Below are 15,921 nucleotides of genomic sequence, written 5' to 3'. Positions count from 1 at the left end.
CACCCCAACATGAAGCAAATCATGTCCGAATTCCCTTCCTCTTCCTCTTCCTCAGGGATCCCTCTAAATTTCAGGTTTAATTGCCTTAGCTGAGCTTCAATGATAATTAGACGGTCTCTGTAGTTGATTTCCCTAGTTTGTAATTCACGGACATCATTTTTTAAAATCATAGACATGTTTAGAGCCGTTTCTGCTGTGCCTGCCATTTTAGTTAACAATGCCTGAATGTCCATTAGTTGCTCTCTGACCGGTTTTAGTGAAAATTGTATGTTTTTAGTAAGCTTTTTTTCCATATTTTCTAGAAGAGTAAGTAGATCTATATTATTTGTACTCGGAGTGGGCACTTGAAGTGAAGATGCTTCAGCAGCCATCCTATGAGTTTCTGCACTCAAGTTTTTTTTGTTCCGATTTACGACTTCTTGGTGTAAAAAAATCTTGAGCACTTTTGTGAGCTGTTTTGGGAGCGATTACTTGTGAACCATAATTCTTACCCATTCCTAGATGAAAGATAGACTCGTTTGGGGTTGGTTTTATTTCTGTTAGGGCGAGGAGAGTCAGAGATCACAGATTATGCGACTGCCATCATCCTTGGCGTCACCACGCCCCGTGGCTCAGCCTATATAAGAACATAAGAGAAGCCATATTGAATCAGGCCAATGGCCCATCCAGTCCAGCACTCTGTGTTACAGAGACCACAGTTTCTGTTGACCTAATTATTACACTTGTGTGTCTCTTGGCTCTTTCCAGGCACCCCTCCAATGGGTATAAGCCAGGATGGACCCAATTCATAGTGCGGTACCATCGGCTGAGCCTACAACATACTCTTGTTCCAGTCTAGCTTCTGCACTAATCCCAGGTGATAAACAGTTGCTTGACTAGCACATAGGTGCTTTTCTCCAATGAGCTACTGGGGAGATGACAAGAATGTTTGTGAACATGCAGTTGGCAGTTTTTGCTGCCATCCTATTCCTGGGTCTTTTCTGACATTTCTTTTCTCCGCTGAAACAGCTAGACAGTCATTGAATAAGCAATGCATCAATATCCAAGGCTAAGTGCCCTACCATTTTGAAGAGTAATTCTGTGGTACAAGCTGTTAGCCAACTTGTAGAGCTCTGTTTTTGTTATTATGGAGAAGAGCAGCTAACATATTTTTATTATTAAACTGGCTTTAGTACAACGATCCAAGAGAAGATAAATTCCAACACCATCAATGGTTTGCCATCTGTCCTGGAAAAATATTTAGGAGTAAGGAAAACAGGAAGGATAACAGAAACAGATGCATGTTACCATACACCGCAAGGATAGACCTGAAAAAAATCCTGATTTTATAAACACTGACCAAACTGTGGAATTTTAATTACACCACAATGAGAAGAGTTTGTTCACAGAGCTGGGATGTTTTTCTTTTTTATATAAACTAGTTATGTCTGTCTGTTTGCTGGATTTGTCTTATAACAGTGAACGGGCTTCCGTTGACTTTTGAGGAACAGATCAACATGGCTGCAATGGGGGACAGCTGAGAAGAGGACAAAACCTGCCTGCTTCCTTCCCCAGACACTGGTGGCCTGAGTGTCACTGGAGGCAGGACAACTTAAGATTCCTGTAAAAAAATCTTTATTTGCAGCAGCATAAATTTCACTGCAAACAATATGAGCCACTGGTGTATTTGGGAAAGGAAAAATAAGAATGCTGAGAGGCTTGGAAGGAGAGAAAGGAGATTATGAATGCCAGTGTGCTGCAAGCTGAACAGGATGCAATCGATTTAAAAAAAAAAGACTCTGCAAGATTTACTTATTTTAAATATCTATATCCACCAATCTATGTATCTATATCTATACACTGATTACCCATAGATCTGCTTGGATGCCAAGAAATATTTTTACTGATTGCATTTATAGTCCAGTTTGGGTTTTTGGTTTTGTTTTTTTGCCAAGAAGCTCAGTGATCACATTTTTATCATCACAACAACTTTCAGTTAGACTGGAAAATGGTAACCCACCCATGGTCGTCAAGTGAGAGCTTCTGGGCTCAGCAGGGATTTGAATCCCCGTCCCTGTGGTTCAAGTCCAAAATTCTATCCAATATACCACAGTCAAAAGAATTTATGTAGGAAGACTAGCAGAATATCTTCAAAATTGTTTTTCTTAATAAAACCATAGTATACATACCTTCACAGCAATCTTGCCACATCCTAAGATCCACTTTAGGAATTTCATCACAGCTTCCATAACCATGTGGGAACTCAGCTACTCTAAAAACATCACGTTGCACTTTGGTTATGTTGTCACTGTTGTCACATAGGATTCTGGCAAGGGATGTCTGCTTGATCTGAGTCAACTGAGGTGGACTAAAAACGCCAGGGTTCTCATACCAGAACCTGTAATCTCACATAAAATAAAAATAAATTCTTAAGACAACCCTCAACTGTAAAAAAATAAAGAAAGAATTCAAGTAGAGGATTATATTTTGTCCACAGGCATTGGTTGTCATAGAATCAAGAATGTATTTATCTCCTTTAATGGCAATCATTTCTTGTATTTTCAACTTTCTCTTCTGATGTATTTGTGGAATACAATCACATTTGTCCCATGGTCTAACTACCCCATTACACTGCCCTTGTATCACATCCAGGTCTACAGAACCTTCTATTAGACACACTCTGTTAACTCCCTGCTGAGAATTCACTTCTGAGGTGTGTGGGGAGCCAATTAAGACTGGGACTGTAGTATGCAAGAATAAGGGTGATTGAGAACTCTTTATGTTCTTGCTACCTCATACTGGGAACAGAAGTGTTCATATGTGTAAACACCACTTTGTTTCTCATGATCACTCATCACTTGATGAATTACAACTGCATATATGAATAGAATCAACTGGAAGATACTATGTTTGAGTCAACACGAGATTCCATTAATGGTACTTTATCACTGATGGTTGATCCACCCATTTAAGTCATGGCATGTCACTGAAGCCATGAAGTAATGAACACATGTGTGTAAACGAGCCCTAGGATATCAACCAATATTTCTTATTAATTCATCTGTCATTTACAGAGGAAGAATGTTACACACTAATCTTAAAACTAAGAGCTCAGACTGGGGTACCCCTATCCCATTTGCCAATCTTGTCCCACAGCCCTTGTACCACTTGCCAACTGTCTCTCCCCACTGCTCTCTTCTCTTTTCCTCTACAATTAGTTGTTGTTCAGTCGCACAGTCGAGTCCGACTCTTCGCGACCCCATGGACGAGCTCTCTCCAGGCCTTCCGGTCTTCTGCCGTCCTCTGAAGTTGGCTCAACTTCATGTTCGTTGCATCGATGACACTGTCTAACCATCTCATCCTTTGCCTACAATTAGTACACTATAGCAAACACCAGTCTCATTAAGGATAACATCATGAGAGACTTCAGCTATCACAGTAGATTACAATTACAATTGTAAAATTACCCTTGTTAAAGAAAGGCTTTCATTTTCTACTAAACTTACCTGTCTCCATCTCGGAGACGTTTAAACTGCGTACTCAAGAGACACATCAATGTAGGCCCCAGTCTGCTACCAGGAACTAAATCTTCTACCATAAGAGCAGGAAACAAATCTATGTTCAGTGGTGAACCATATAATCTAACATGGGAAAGATAAGTTATGGATAGTGGATGACCAAAAATACATAAATTCTGCATTATACCATACTAAAAACTAAAATTTCACACAGTTAGAGGTCTGATCTCCAGTCTGCTTTTATCGCTTCCTTTTGTCCAATGGTATATGACTTCATTTGAGCTGGTGCTTACTGGATTACAAACCTTGAATCATTTTTGAACTCCACAGCTGATGTTTTCTCTCCCCCCTCTTTTCTATACTTGCTGACAAAAAACAGGGGTTTTATACTTTAGAGGGCCCTCTTCTCCCCAGTGAATAATCATAGATGTGGTCCCACAAGGTGGCATAGCATCTGAAGGTCTGAACTATATTTTACTCACATTATATTACTTGAACACACAGTTTTTTGTATTGCCTGATATCTACAACAACGGCAGTAAAATTCCATATAAAAAGCTCATTCCTAACATTTTAAACATTAGTAGGTCCAAGGTGGTTATAGCATAAATTTGCTCTGTATTTTGCACTCTGTGGGGTGGATCCTGTGATTTATGAGCATAAGGACTGCAGGATCTTCCCCACCTTTCCCTCTCCTAGGAGTCCCTAGAAAGTTTATTCTCAGGGTTGAGGGCCTTGCATTTACTAATGACTATACCAGCTGGGTGGCTCCTTTCCCCCTCCCCATTACAGCCACCTGACCAGAACAGATATTCATAGACACAAGTCCTCTGACCCTTGCTATAAGCTTTCTCAGGATCAGAAATGGCTCAGGGTGGTGGTGGGGAGGGCTTTCTGTTGGTGATTTGTGGGATCTAAGCTACTAGGCCCAGTGTTATTGAGGCCAGTATTAAAAAAAGAAGCAGAAGTTCAGTGGAAAGAGCTTGCATAATGGTTTTTATAATCTTACCTACCATACCATATAAAACAAATGCCTTGAAAACTTTCTTTCAAGAGCTTTGCTGTTGAAGGAAAACAAATCTAAAGTTCCATTGAACACATGGAATTAGTTTTATGGGTCTCTGAGAATCCAGGCCAAATAAAAAATAGGTTGCTTACCTGTAACTGATGATCTTCAAGTAGTCATCTGTGCAGTCACACCCATGGGATTATGTGCCTGCTCTAATCCGAATCGGTGGTATGCAAAGCTCACAAAGGGATCTTCGCAACTCTCCTCCAGGCATGCGCGGGAACCCCACTGTGCATGCCCAAGGAGGAGGGGCACAGACATCCTGCCAGTTCCTTCTGACCGCTGTCATGTCAATAACCAGAGAAAAGTACTGATGGGGAAGGATGGGCGGGTGGTCTGACTGTACAGATGACCACTCAAAGATAATCAGTTACAGGTAAGCAACCTGTTTATCTTTTTCGTGGTCTCTGTGCATCACACCCATGGAAGATTGAAAAGCAGTGGCTCACCTGGAGGTGGGAGCTTTCGCAATTCAATACTCTGCCGATAAAAGGACTAGATGACCCAGGTCCACTCTGTGGCGTTCACGAAAATCAAAAGCATAGTGTTTGATGAAGGTGTTCGGAGTAGACCATGTCACAGCCCCACAGAACACCGACAGGGAAGCACCCTTCAAGAAGGCTGTGGACACAGCCATGGATCTTGTAGAGTGTGCTCGCACAGGCAAGGGCAATGGCCGCTTAGCCAACTGGTAGCACTGCTTAATAGTATCGACAATCCATATGGAAAGACGTTGTGCTGAAATCTTTAGCCCTGCGGAGTGACTGGAGTAGGAGACAAATAAATGATTGTCCCTCATACTCAGACGTGTCCTATTTAGGTAAAAGAGCAGTGCCCTCCTAACATCTAGAGTGTGGAGGAGTCGCTGTTGTCCATCTTCCGGTTTAGGGAAGAAGTTAGGCAATAAGATCTCCGAGGCTAGGTGATATTCGGAGACCACCTTAGGCAGAAAAGATATGTCAGGGACCAGTCTCACATCGTCTGGCAGGAATACAAGGAAAGGTGGGTCATGGCATAGAGCCATGAGTTCGCCCACCCTCCTGGCCGAGGTGATGGCGGCAAGAAAGGTAGTTTTCCATGCTGCATGCTTTAGCTCGCAAGTCGCCATAGGCTCAAAGGGCCGCACCATGAGATGGCGGAGCACCAGCGGTAGATCCCACAAGGGTACCGGTGAGTGGATTGGTGGATACAAGTGGAGGAGACCCTTCATAAATCTCTTAGAGACTGGGTGAGAGAAAACAGAAAAACCATTGAAGCTCGGATGGTAGACCGAAATAGCTGACAAATACACTCTGAGTGAGGAGTGCGAGAGTCCCTTCTCTGCCAGTGAGAGCAGAAAGTCTAAGACCTGGTCAATCCTGACAGAAGCCAGGGGGATGTCAGAGGGCTGTTTAGAGACTAAGAAGCGGCCCCACTTCCCACTGTAGGAATGTCACGTAGAATCTTTCCTGGCATTGAGTAGCACAGTGTTGATTCTGTCAGAGAAAGTTAAGTGTCCATGAGATAAGCTGTTAACTTGAGCTTGTGTACCTTGTGGAATAGGAGAGCTCCTCCCTCTACCAGGAGCAGATCTGGCACCTGTGAGAGGGGAAGGCGTGCCTTAGCTAGTGAGAGGAGATTGGCGAACCAAGGTTGCCTTAGCCACCGGGGGGCGATCAGCATGCACATCGTACAGACCCTCATGAGTCTTTGGACCGTTTTCAGCAACAGAGGCCAAGGCGGGAACATATATAGGAAGTTGTTGTCACATGGGTACAGGAGTCCGTCTCCCAAAGCACTGGGATCCTGAGCCACCCTGCAGCAAAACAGGTTGCACTTTGAGTTGTGTCTGGTGGCAAAGACGTCAACATGAGGCATGCCCCACTTTCGAAACATGGGACGTAGGTAGGCCCAGTTCAGTTCCCCATCGTGACGCTGGGAGAGACCCCTGCTCGCTGGGAGAGACCCCTGTTCGCATGCACATTGGCCTTGCCAGCGATGTGTGAGGCAATGGGAAAGATGTGCAGAGGCATGCACCAGGCCCAAAGGTCCAAGCCAGGAGGCAGAGACTGCGGGAGACCGTCCCACCCTGCCTGTTGACATAACTGAGAGCTGTCGTATTGTCGGTTAAGACAGTTACGCATTGTCCTATGAGCAGAGGCTGGAAACATTGAAGGGCCAATTTTATTGCCAACAGTTCGAGAAAGTTTATGTGTCTCCTTGAGGACACAGCATCCTACCTGTGACCTACAGAGAGGCCGTTGAGGTGGGCTCCCCAGCCCCACAGCGAAGCGTTGATTGTGAAGGTGAGAGTAGGAGAGGACGGAACGGGACCCCCTCCATCAGGTTGTGTGAGTCCGTCCACCACAGGAGGGAGTCGCGTACCTCTTGTGGCAGGGAAAAACAAACTGATTGGGACATCTGTAGGGGCTTGAAGTGACGGATGAACCACAGCTGGAGTGGTTGCATTCGCAACTTTGCAAAACAGAAGACTGCAGTTGTCGCCGCCATTAGGCCCAGGAGGCATTGAATCTGGAAGGCGGAGGAGATTCCTTGTAGTCGAACCTGTTCTGCCAAAACGGTCAGGGTTCGTGCCCTGTCCCGAGGCAGAAAAGCTGCGCCCTCTTTGGAGTCGAGTATTGCCCCTATGAACTACACTCTTTGAGAAGGGACTAGGCAAGACTTTTTGTGGTTGACCCTCGAGGCCGCGCTGAGGCCAAACGTTAGACTCCTGTATTAGTAGTGGCTGCCTCCCATCGTGAATCAGAGGTATTTGCGATGGGCGGGGTGGATAGTTAAATGGAAATAGGCATCCTTGAGGTCGAGGATGGCCATCCAGCATCCCTGGGATAGGAGAGGCAGAATGACGGGAAGGGATGTCAACTTGAATTTTTGGTACTGTATATAGGCGTTGAGGCTGCGAAGGTTTAAGATCGGCCTCTGTCCATCGCCCCTCTTGAAAACCATTGTGAATAAAAACCAAGTCCCTGGTGATCTAGAGGCACGGGTTCTATAGCACTCTTTGACAGAAGTGTGGTGACCTCCTTGAGGAGGCATGACGACGGGGGAGTGATGACGACTACAGGAAGAGGTGGGAGTTCCATGAATTCGATGGAATAGCCCTTGGCTAAGATGGAAAGGACCCATTGGCCCGATGTAATGGTGGCCCAGGCCTGTAAATATGAAGGCGGGTAGGGTTGGAAGAGGTAGACAGGTGGAAGTCAAAGGCCCTGCTTGCCAGGTTTGGGCTGTTTTGGTCTGACAGTCTGCTGTCCAGAACTGTATCTCTCTCTGGCCTGTTACTGTTGCCTATTTGCAGATGGGGACCGGCGTGACCTGTAGCCTTCATCCGGCGACAGCTTAGCATATTGGCATCTGGAACCGTAACGAGACCACAAACGAGGACAAAAGGGCTTAGAGGGGTCAGTGACCCCCAGCAACCTTGAGGCCTTAATGCTTTTATCCATTTCCTGGAGCGTCGAATCAGTGGACGCATGGAAAAGACCCTGGCCATCGAAAGGCAAGTCCTCTATGTACGCCCTGGTATCAACCGGGAGTGCGGTGGTCCTCAGCCAGGAATGCCTACCGGGGGAAACAATGCCTACGGAGGGCAACTGCAGATGACACTGTTTTGGAAAACGTATCCAGAGCATGTTTGGATAAGTTGATGAATTGTTTAGAAAGCAGCAAGCCTTCCTTCTGCAGCTGCCTGGCCTCCTGACGTTTGTCAACAGGCACAGAGGTAAAAAGGTCGGTAAAGCGTTCCCAGAGCGAGTACTGGTAACGGCCTATACAAGCGACATAATTAGATGTCTTAATGCCAAGGGCTCCCGCCGAGTAAAAGCAACGACCAATGGAGTCTAACTTCTTGCTTTCCTTATCTGAAGGGGTAGCAAGAGTACGCTTACTCCTTGAGGCTGACGACACGACCATCGAATTAGGCTTGGGATGGATATGGAGAAATTCAGCCTCCGCCTCCTGGACCTGGTACATATGATCCAGACGTCTGGATGACACTGGAACAGAGGAAGGCTTGTCCCACGGGGCCTTAGCCGCCTGTAGGACAACAGTCAACATCGGGAGAGCAATCGAGGTGGAGGCATCGATCTGCACAACATAGAAAACAGCGTCCGACACAGAGGGTTGGGGCTGGACAATTGACAGGCCCAGGGAATGTGCCATCCTCTTAACCAAATCTCCATATGAAGCGAGATCCTCAGAAGGCAAGATCGGCAGGCTGTCTGATACCGTAGCCTTTGGGGAAGGACCCCCCAGGTGACTCAGGACATTCCAAACCTTCAGTGTCCATATCAGAGACATAGGATCTTGCAGGTGATGCCGGTGCCACAGGGGTATCTGGTATCAGGGGAACGTTCGGTGGCAAAGCAGGGGTGGAACGGAGAGGAGAGGGCAGATGACAAGGTTCCTATGGGGCTTTGGACTGCGATGCAGAAGGCTTGGATTTATGGTGGGGAGAGCGTGAATGATGTGATCCATGGTCCCAGTCCGACTGTGGCCTAGGCGTCAGCCATGGCATCGATGCCATCGGATAAGGTATAAACCAACAAGGCAGGTGCCCCCTACAATCCCACGGTACCGGTGAGTCAAAGTAGGTCAGAGAGTGTGGCCTTAATTCCCGTCTAGGCGAGTACGTGAGCATGGGCCTGGAACGATGGTAATCTGGGCGCTCCTCAGGTCAATATCGATACTCCTGGCCTCTGGGCGATCGGGATCAACGGTGTCGAGAGCCCGGCACAGACCGATCACTCTCCCAGGAAATCACCGACTGGGAACAATGTCGACAAGGCCGATGCGGAACAATTTCCTCGACTTCAAACGGCGAGACCGAAATTGGTCCGGAGTCGACAGAAGCCTCTGATACCGGGGGGTTCAGGTGCCGGATTGGTGAGTCCAGTAACTCAATTGTAGGCAGCTCCGGTATCGGAGTATGAATGACGTCGGGTTGCGCCCGCTGGAGAGCGGGTAATGCAGAGCCCGAATGCACATTATCGCTGCTCACTTTCTGAGACTGACGCATAGTGCCGTTGAGAGAAGACTTAGCTTTCACGTGCTTCTCTTTTCTTCTTTTTGGCTGGCGTAGAGGCGGATGAGGCCTTGTTCGACACCAAACGCTTAGAAGACTGTCACCCGTCCTATGCCGACTTTGCACGGTGTGGGGGGGTTCGGTGCCGAGGTGTCTCCCAATGTCGACTTGGTCCCCGTCGATAGGGAGATTGCAGGAGTCTCGGCCGACATATTTCCCACAGGCACAGGGGTCAATGCCGATTCCCAAAGCACTACTCGAAGTCTCGCGGCTCTGTTCTTGCGAGTTTGGTTCGAGAACTTCGCACAATGGCGGCAAGCATCTGGGCGATGAGTCTCCCCCAAGGCACATATTGCAAAGTGTGTGGCCATCACGAGGGGCAAGTTTACTGCCACAGCCAACACACAGTTTGAAACAGCCCCCTCTTTGGCCATAAAAGAGTAAAATGGTCCAAAAGGAAAGAAAAAGGCCTTCACTAAGGTGAACGAAATTTTTACCTCAGGTGGTGGTGAGGGGGAGAAAGGCGGAAAGCCGCCTGAGGCAGCGGCAACCCGCAACAAAAAGTACTTTTTTTTTTTAGTTAATAAAGAAGAAAAATAAAATAAACGAAGAAAAATACTGTTTGAGTATCCCTCGTGAGAGAAAAAACGCTTCTTCAACAACCGGCAGAAACAAGCTGTTAACAGCGCGGTGGTCAGAATCAAACTGGCAGGATGTCCGTGCCCCTCCTCCTTGGGCATGTGCAGTGGGGTTCCCGCGCATGCCTGGAGGAGAGGCGCAAAGATCCCATTGTGAGCTTTGCATACCACCAATTCGGATTAGCGCAGGCGCAGAATCCCATGGGTGTGATGCACAGAGACCACGAAGAAGATACATATATACTTAAAAGGATAGTGGCAATAATCTAGTTTTAGAATTCTTTATACATTACCTTCTACTTTATTTTACTTTAGAAATGACGTGCAATCCCCAAATTTGATATATTATTACCCCGATCCAAAAATCAGGCTGAATCCATGGTAGGGGCTTTGTATTTGCAAAATGATAGGTATTCTGTGTGCAGAGATGCAGAACGAATGCTGCTTCATGTTTTAAGTATCTATCTGGATGCAGGACCTTTACAAAGAAAGGAATAAACTGCTATCTGTCTCCAAGCCAACTGTGAAAAGTTCTCTGTCCCAACAGCTGGATACCACTGACCAGCTCAACCATAGCAGCGGTTACATGCTCACCTTTTTCTTTATATATGAATACATTATTATTGAAACCATACATTATAGAACTGTGCACAGTAAAAACTTTACTATCTAGCATTTGATTAGCCACTCCTCCCCATCATATCTCTGCATCTTTAAATAAATGAACTCCCTACTCCCCCCTATCCAGCCAGCTGGCTTCATGCCAGCATCCATTCCTGGGCTTCAGGCAGTGAGTACTGCCAGCTGATGCCATCCCCAGGTGCCTTCTTTCCCTTCAAGCTTTCCTCACACTGCCAAGAGCCAGCTCTGCTGGAGGGCTCCCAAGCTTGCTGCAGATGATGGTTCCATGGTGCAGGGGAAGAGTCCTACAAGGCAAACAGGGTTGTCACCATGGCATTACCAATGGGATAGGTCTTGGTTACTGTGGATCCCCCTCAGTAGGGAGTGAGGCAGAGTAATAAGTTTGAGAATCTGACCCAGTTGATTAACTGGTGACCCCCTTTCCCATGAGTGCACAATAACAATGCTTTTACTGTAACTGAACAGAGTTTTGTGAACTTTAATAAGAAAAACAGACACAACTTTTAAAAAAGGGTTTTGGGTCTCTTGTAAAAATACTTTTTTCTCATTTTAAACCAGTGTGTAGATCAGTGTGTGGATGGACCCAATCTCCTGTTCTCAAAAAACACAAGCATGGGTTCACTGAGATGAAGTCAGTATACAGGAGATCTCCATGGGTGCACGAAAAGATACATGGAACTCTGGACTGCAATGTTCAATTTCATTTAAAAACATCTCATGAACATTCAAGATCACCTTTTCCTGGAGCTCACCTGCCAAGTTTCTCTCTGATATCAGGATTCTTAATTTCATTTTTCAAATCTTCAAATGTATGTGCAGAAGAAAGGTTACAGTAAACTCTAAAATCATGGTAAGGTGGGATTCCATGATCTCTGGCTCTTTGGATATTCATTGCAGCCAGATCTAAAGCAACTGTCCGTGCCATGGAGAAGAGCCTCTCTGTCAATTCTGTATTAAGCAGCTGTGATGTCACACGCATCTTACCCGCAACACCAAACAAACCCCTTAGAAGTGGATCAATACCACCTTCATTTACAATCCTAAATGGAGAGAAGAATGCTTTATGAAGAGGTATATGGCCTTGTGGGATAGTTTCAAAGTTTTCATCCAGCCGATACAGTATGGGATTGATGAGTGTGTGACCAAACCTAAAAGCAGCAGTTGCAAACTCATTAGTTATGCCAGCATTGATATTGGGATCATAGCCTTTATATTCGCCAAGCATTTTCAGGCCCACCTCTCCCAAAATCTTAGGCAGCCAGTGGCTGTATGTTATGTGCTGCATTTCTGCACCAACAATTTTACGTGTTTCATGATATATTGTATCACCATCCCAGTGTGGGTTCAGTTTCAGTAATTCTGTGGCAATTCTGTTGTGTTCTCTAAACCACAGAGTGTGCATGCTGGTGAGTCCAAGCTGTTCATTGGCACGGTGATCACCAGCTAAAAAGCAAGGAATCGGGCTTTCATTTTCATCTCTCATACATTCCGTTGGAGGACCAGTAGCAAATGGAAGAAGAGACTTTCCAGACCTCTGTACAATGCCCTGTCTCAGAAGACCCCTGTGACTGGCTAGGTCTCTGATTTCTTGTGCCTCATGCTGTGAACTACCATACACATTGGATGCATCAATATAGGAAGTCAGCTGATTAATCTGCTCTCGGGGGTAAACAGAATTCATGAGAAGTGATGTCATGCCACTTCCACACACTGGACTTGAACGCACAAAAAACATGCACCGTGCTCCATTTCTGACTCGAGGGTCATTGGGTGGGATCATAATGGAGAAACATGGAGGATCATTTGTACAAACTGAACTGCAATGTTGACCATCAGAAAACCTGGCTTCACTTAGAGCAGCAACTGTAGAGTCAAGGTCATGATCTAGGAATTGACCCCACTGCATTAGCATGTGACTAAACTGGTCATCAGGGGTTATTGTTTCCGTTCCTATCAAAGTAGTCGAAACTAAACGAGGCATTGGGAGTGTGAATCCATTGTAACGCCGATTAGATCCAATGCCCCTTGGCAGATTAAATCCATTTTCATAGACTGATTTCAACAGGCGTTCAAAGGCTGTCAAAGAAGCTCCCCACATTGGATGTTGAAGGTTATTACAGGTTCCATCAGGTGTCCTGTATTTCTGATGGTAGCACATATCTGAACAGTTATTCACACGCCTATGGGCTGTGCAGCCTGACAGGTTAGCTATCAGGTTCAAGTACTGTGGAGATACAAGATCATTATAGTGATAGCCTGAAACAGATGAAAGAGAAAATAAAATTAAATACTTTTCAAGGACTTCAAGTAATGCCCCACAGTTAGAACTATCCACTTTAATCAGTTTGTGTGGATCTGACAAGCATAACTTTACAGTGGCATCTGAAGCAGAGTCACATATTTCTAAGTATACTGAAGTCTTAGAAGGATGGAACTCTGCTTAGGATGGCACTGTTAATTAACTGAAAGGGGCTAATTCAATCAGCGGTGCTATAAATTAAGAGCAAATTTGTTTCTTTTTGAAGACTGTTTTGGTGCTGCAGTATTATTGTAATAGTCTTTCTGACAACAAATTGTCCTTCTGACAACATTTATTAAAACGTAATACACTTCCTTTGGTAACTCCAGTAGGCACTAAATCACTTATAGATCAATCCTGGGCATCTTTGCTCAGAGTTAATTCCCACTTTGTTCAGTGGTACTTACTCCCAGGGACGCATGCACTGGACTGTAGCAACAGTTTATTTATGGGAAAGAAATGCAAAATTCAGTTTAATCATTACACCTCATATATAGCAGGCTATTGTTTTATTTACAAGCTTACATACAGATCTATATCAAATGTTCTCTGACCTGTTTGCAAATATGTCTAAAACAACAGCATAACCAACATCACCAAATTAAAAACTATAGGCAAATATTAGGTTTAACACAGTAATTCTGCATTTTAAAACAGATAAAACTGAATGAAACAATATTTTTTTACCTGTTTCATACAGATGAAAAGAAAGGACCTGGGCAGGGCAGGATGTTCCATAACTGAGGCATCACTGCCAAGACAGCCCTAGAACTTATAGTCACCTCCCCCTACCCCACCCTGGTTCATACTTTGCATGGCTTAAAGAACAAAATCTTCAGACAAATTTGATACATAAAGATTACTGTTTTAGGAGATTCTCTAGATAATTTGTTTTCACTGAATGTCAACTGGTTATTTAGCTTATGTTCTGAAGGTAAGAAATTGTATAGTGTAAGAGTGTCATTATAGCTGTAAAATTAGGACCCATCCTGAGAACTGTGTTTACACTGTTACCGAGCAGTTCATTTGTCTCTGTTAGGGCTTCAGTAAACTATTGTATATTACAAAACCTTCATATAATTAAAAAAAAATTACGCAGCCAGCATCTGGCTTGTCAGTATGCAAAAATACAATGCATGACTTACTGTAAATAAACTATTCAATAGTTTTGTGGAGACATTTGTGTTGAAAAATTATGTTGATATTAACAATCCACAAACCTAACACTCACTGTTTTCTAGTCCAGAAGAGTTAAAAGTTTTTAAGGTACTTTAATAAAATTCACCATCATTCAAAACAAAAGAAATTTTCTCAGCAGAAGTTATTTCCTTTCATGTGTAGCTGTAGCATTTGGTTATCCGCCAAGTTTTAGCAGCTCTGCCTACTTGGAACTCCAGCATAACATCTAAATACACTGCAGTATGACTCAAGCCCAGGTAACTGCCAGAAAAAAGACCTTGGAGAGATTACTGTATAATTGCTTTACAAATGCAATCATGGCTTATGTTGATATGTTCGGCCTGACAATATGGTTGTTCCATCAGGGTAATTATTATTAACTAGGAATAGGGCCCGTTGTAGAAATAAATACAACAAGCTCTAGAAAGAGGATCTGGGTGGGTGCCCTGGCCTTGGGCACACAGCATCAATTTGCTGTGGTGACCTCAGCAGGATATAATGACAGAGTCCACCATTTTCTCCAGGGAACTGACCTCTGCCATCTGAAGAGCAGTTGTAATTCTGAGTGATCTCCAGCCCTCACCTGGAGATCGGCAACAATGGTTTCCCAGGAGGAAAAATTACAGTCTTTCCCCACAGTGGGGACCAAAGCAGCTCACATCATTCTCCTCTCCCCCTTTCAATCTGCACAACAACCCTGTAAGTCTGTGATTGGTCTGAAATCACCCAATCAGAGTCCATAGGAAGAACCTGGATCTGGCAGACCCTGCTGTGAAGCATTGCTACGTCACACTGCCTGTCATGGGGGGGGGCACCTCAGCATGGGAAATAATCTCTGCCATCTGGAAAGCAGTTGTAATTCTGAGTGATCTCCAGCCATCACCTGGAGATTGGCAACAATGGTTTCCCAGGAGGAAATGGCTGGTTTGGAGGGTGGAATTTATGGCATTGTACCTGTCTGAGGTCCCACCCCTCCTCAAACCCCACCCTTTCCAGGCTCCACCCCTCAAATCTCCAAGAATTCCCCAACCTGGAGTTGGCAACCCTATCTCCTTCTCAGCCAACCATGAACCTACATTTATCTGCCCCTCTGACATCAGCTTTCCATCTCCCCCCCACCCTGCAGTCTCTACCTAGGAAAGGTACAGGAACACAGCTGGATCTTTAAATTAAATTAAACACCTTGATCCCTAATGGTTTGAACACTGATTTTGATTTGAGTTGTTTCTTGTAAGATTCTGTTGGTTGTATACAAGTAGGTTTTTTCAGGTCAGTTTTCCTTCCTTTGGTCACCCACCAGTTTCATTAGAAATTTTATTCTTAGAAATGAAAAAATATAAAATAGGATATTATGTACTGATGTAAGTTGTGTCAGAATATTGTGACTCCAGGTTGTCAGTACATACTTAATGGTGAATGCTGTGGGTTAACCACCACCACTGTTGTAGAAGCCTAATCGGCAGAAAGATAACCTGTCAGTGGAGTGAATGGAGAACTAGTTGAAGGAGAATTGTTGAAACTTGAAGCCAGCCGTGTATAGCTGCTGCTCATACAAGACGTAGAATCTTCGCTCG

The 15,921-nt window shown here is 44.8% G+C and overlaps 1 protein-coding gene across 1 annotated transcript in view; it reads right to left on the bottom strand.

Moving 5' to 3' along the window:
• The window catches only part of PXDN (peroxidasin), a 185,419-nt gene that overhangs the window by 38,819 nt on the left and 130,679 nt on the right, over window positions 1–15,921 (bottom strand). The window contains exons 17-19 of the mRNA XM_015407041.1: window positions 11,622–13,125; window positions 3,486–3,620; window positions 2,169–2,377 (exon numbers count right to left, since the gene is read on the bottom strand). Of these exons, the coding sequence (XP_015262527.1) occupies window positions 2,169–2,377; window positions 3,486–3,620; window positions 11,622–13,125 (1,848 nt within the window). The remainder of the gene's footprint in view (window positions 1–2,168; window positions 2,378–3,485; window positions 3,621–11,621; window positions 13,126–15,921) is intronic.

The sequence above is a fragment of the Gekko japonicus genome, unplaced genomic scaffold, assembly GCF_001447785.1.
Source record: "Gekko japonicus isolate JY-2015 unplaced genomic scaffold, Gekko_japonicus_V1.1 scaffold2071, whole genome shotgun sequence".
Taxonomy (NCBI): Eukaryota; Metazoa; Chordata; class Lepidosauria; order Squamata; family Gekkonidae; genus Gekko; species Gekko japonicus.
This window is presented reverse-complemented; position numbering and strand designations above follow the sequence as displayed.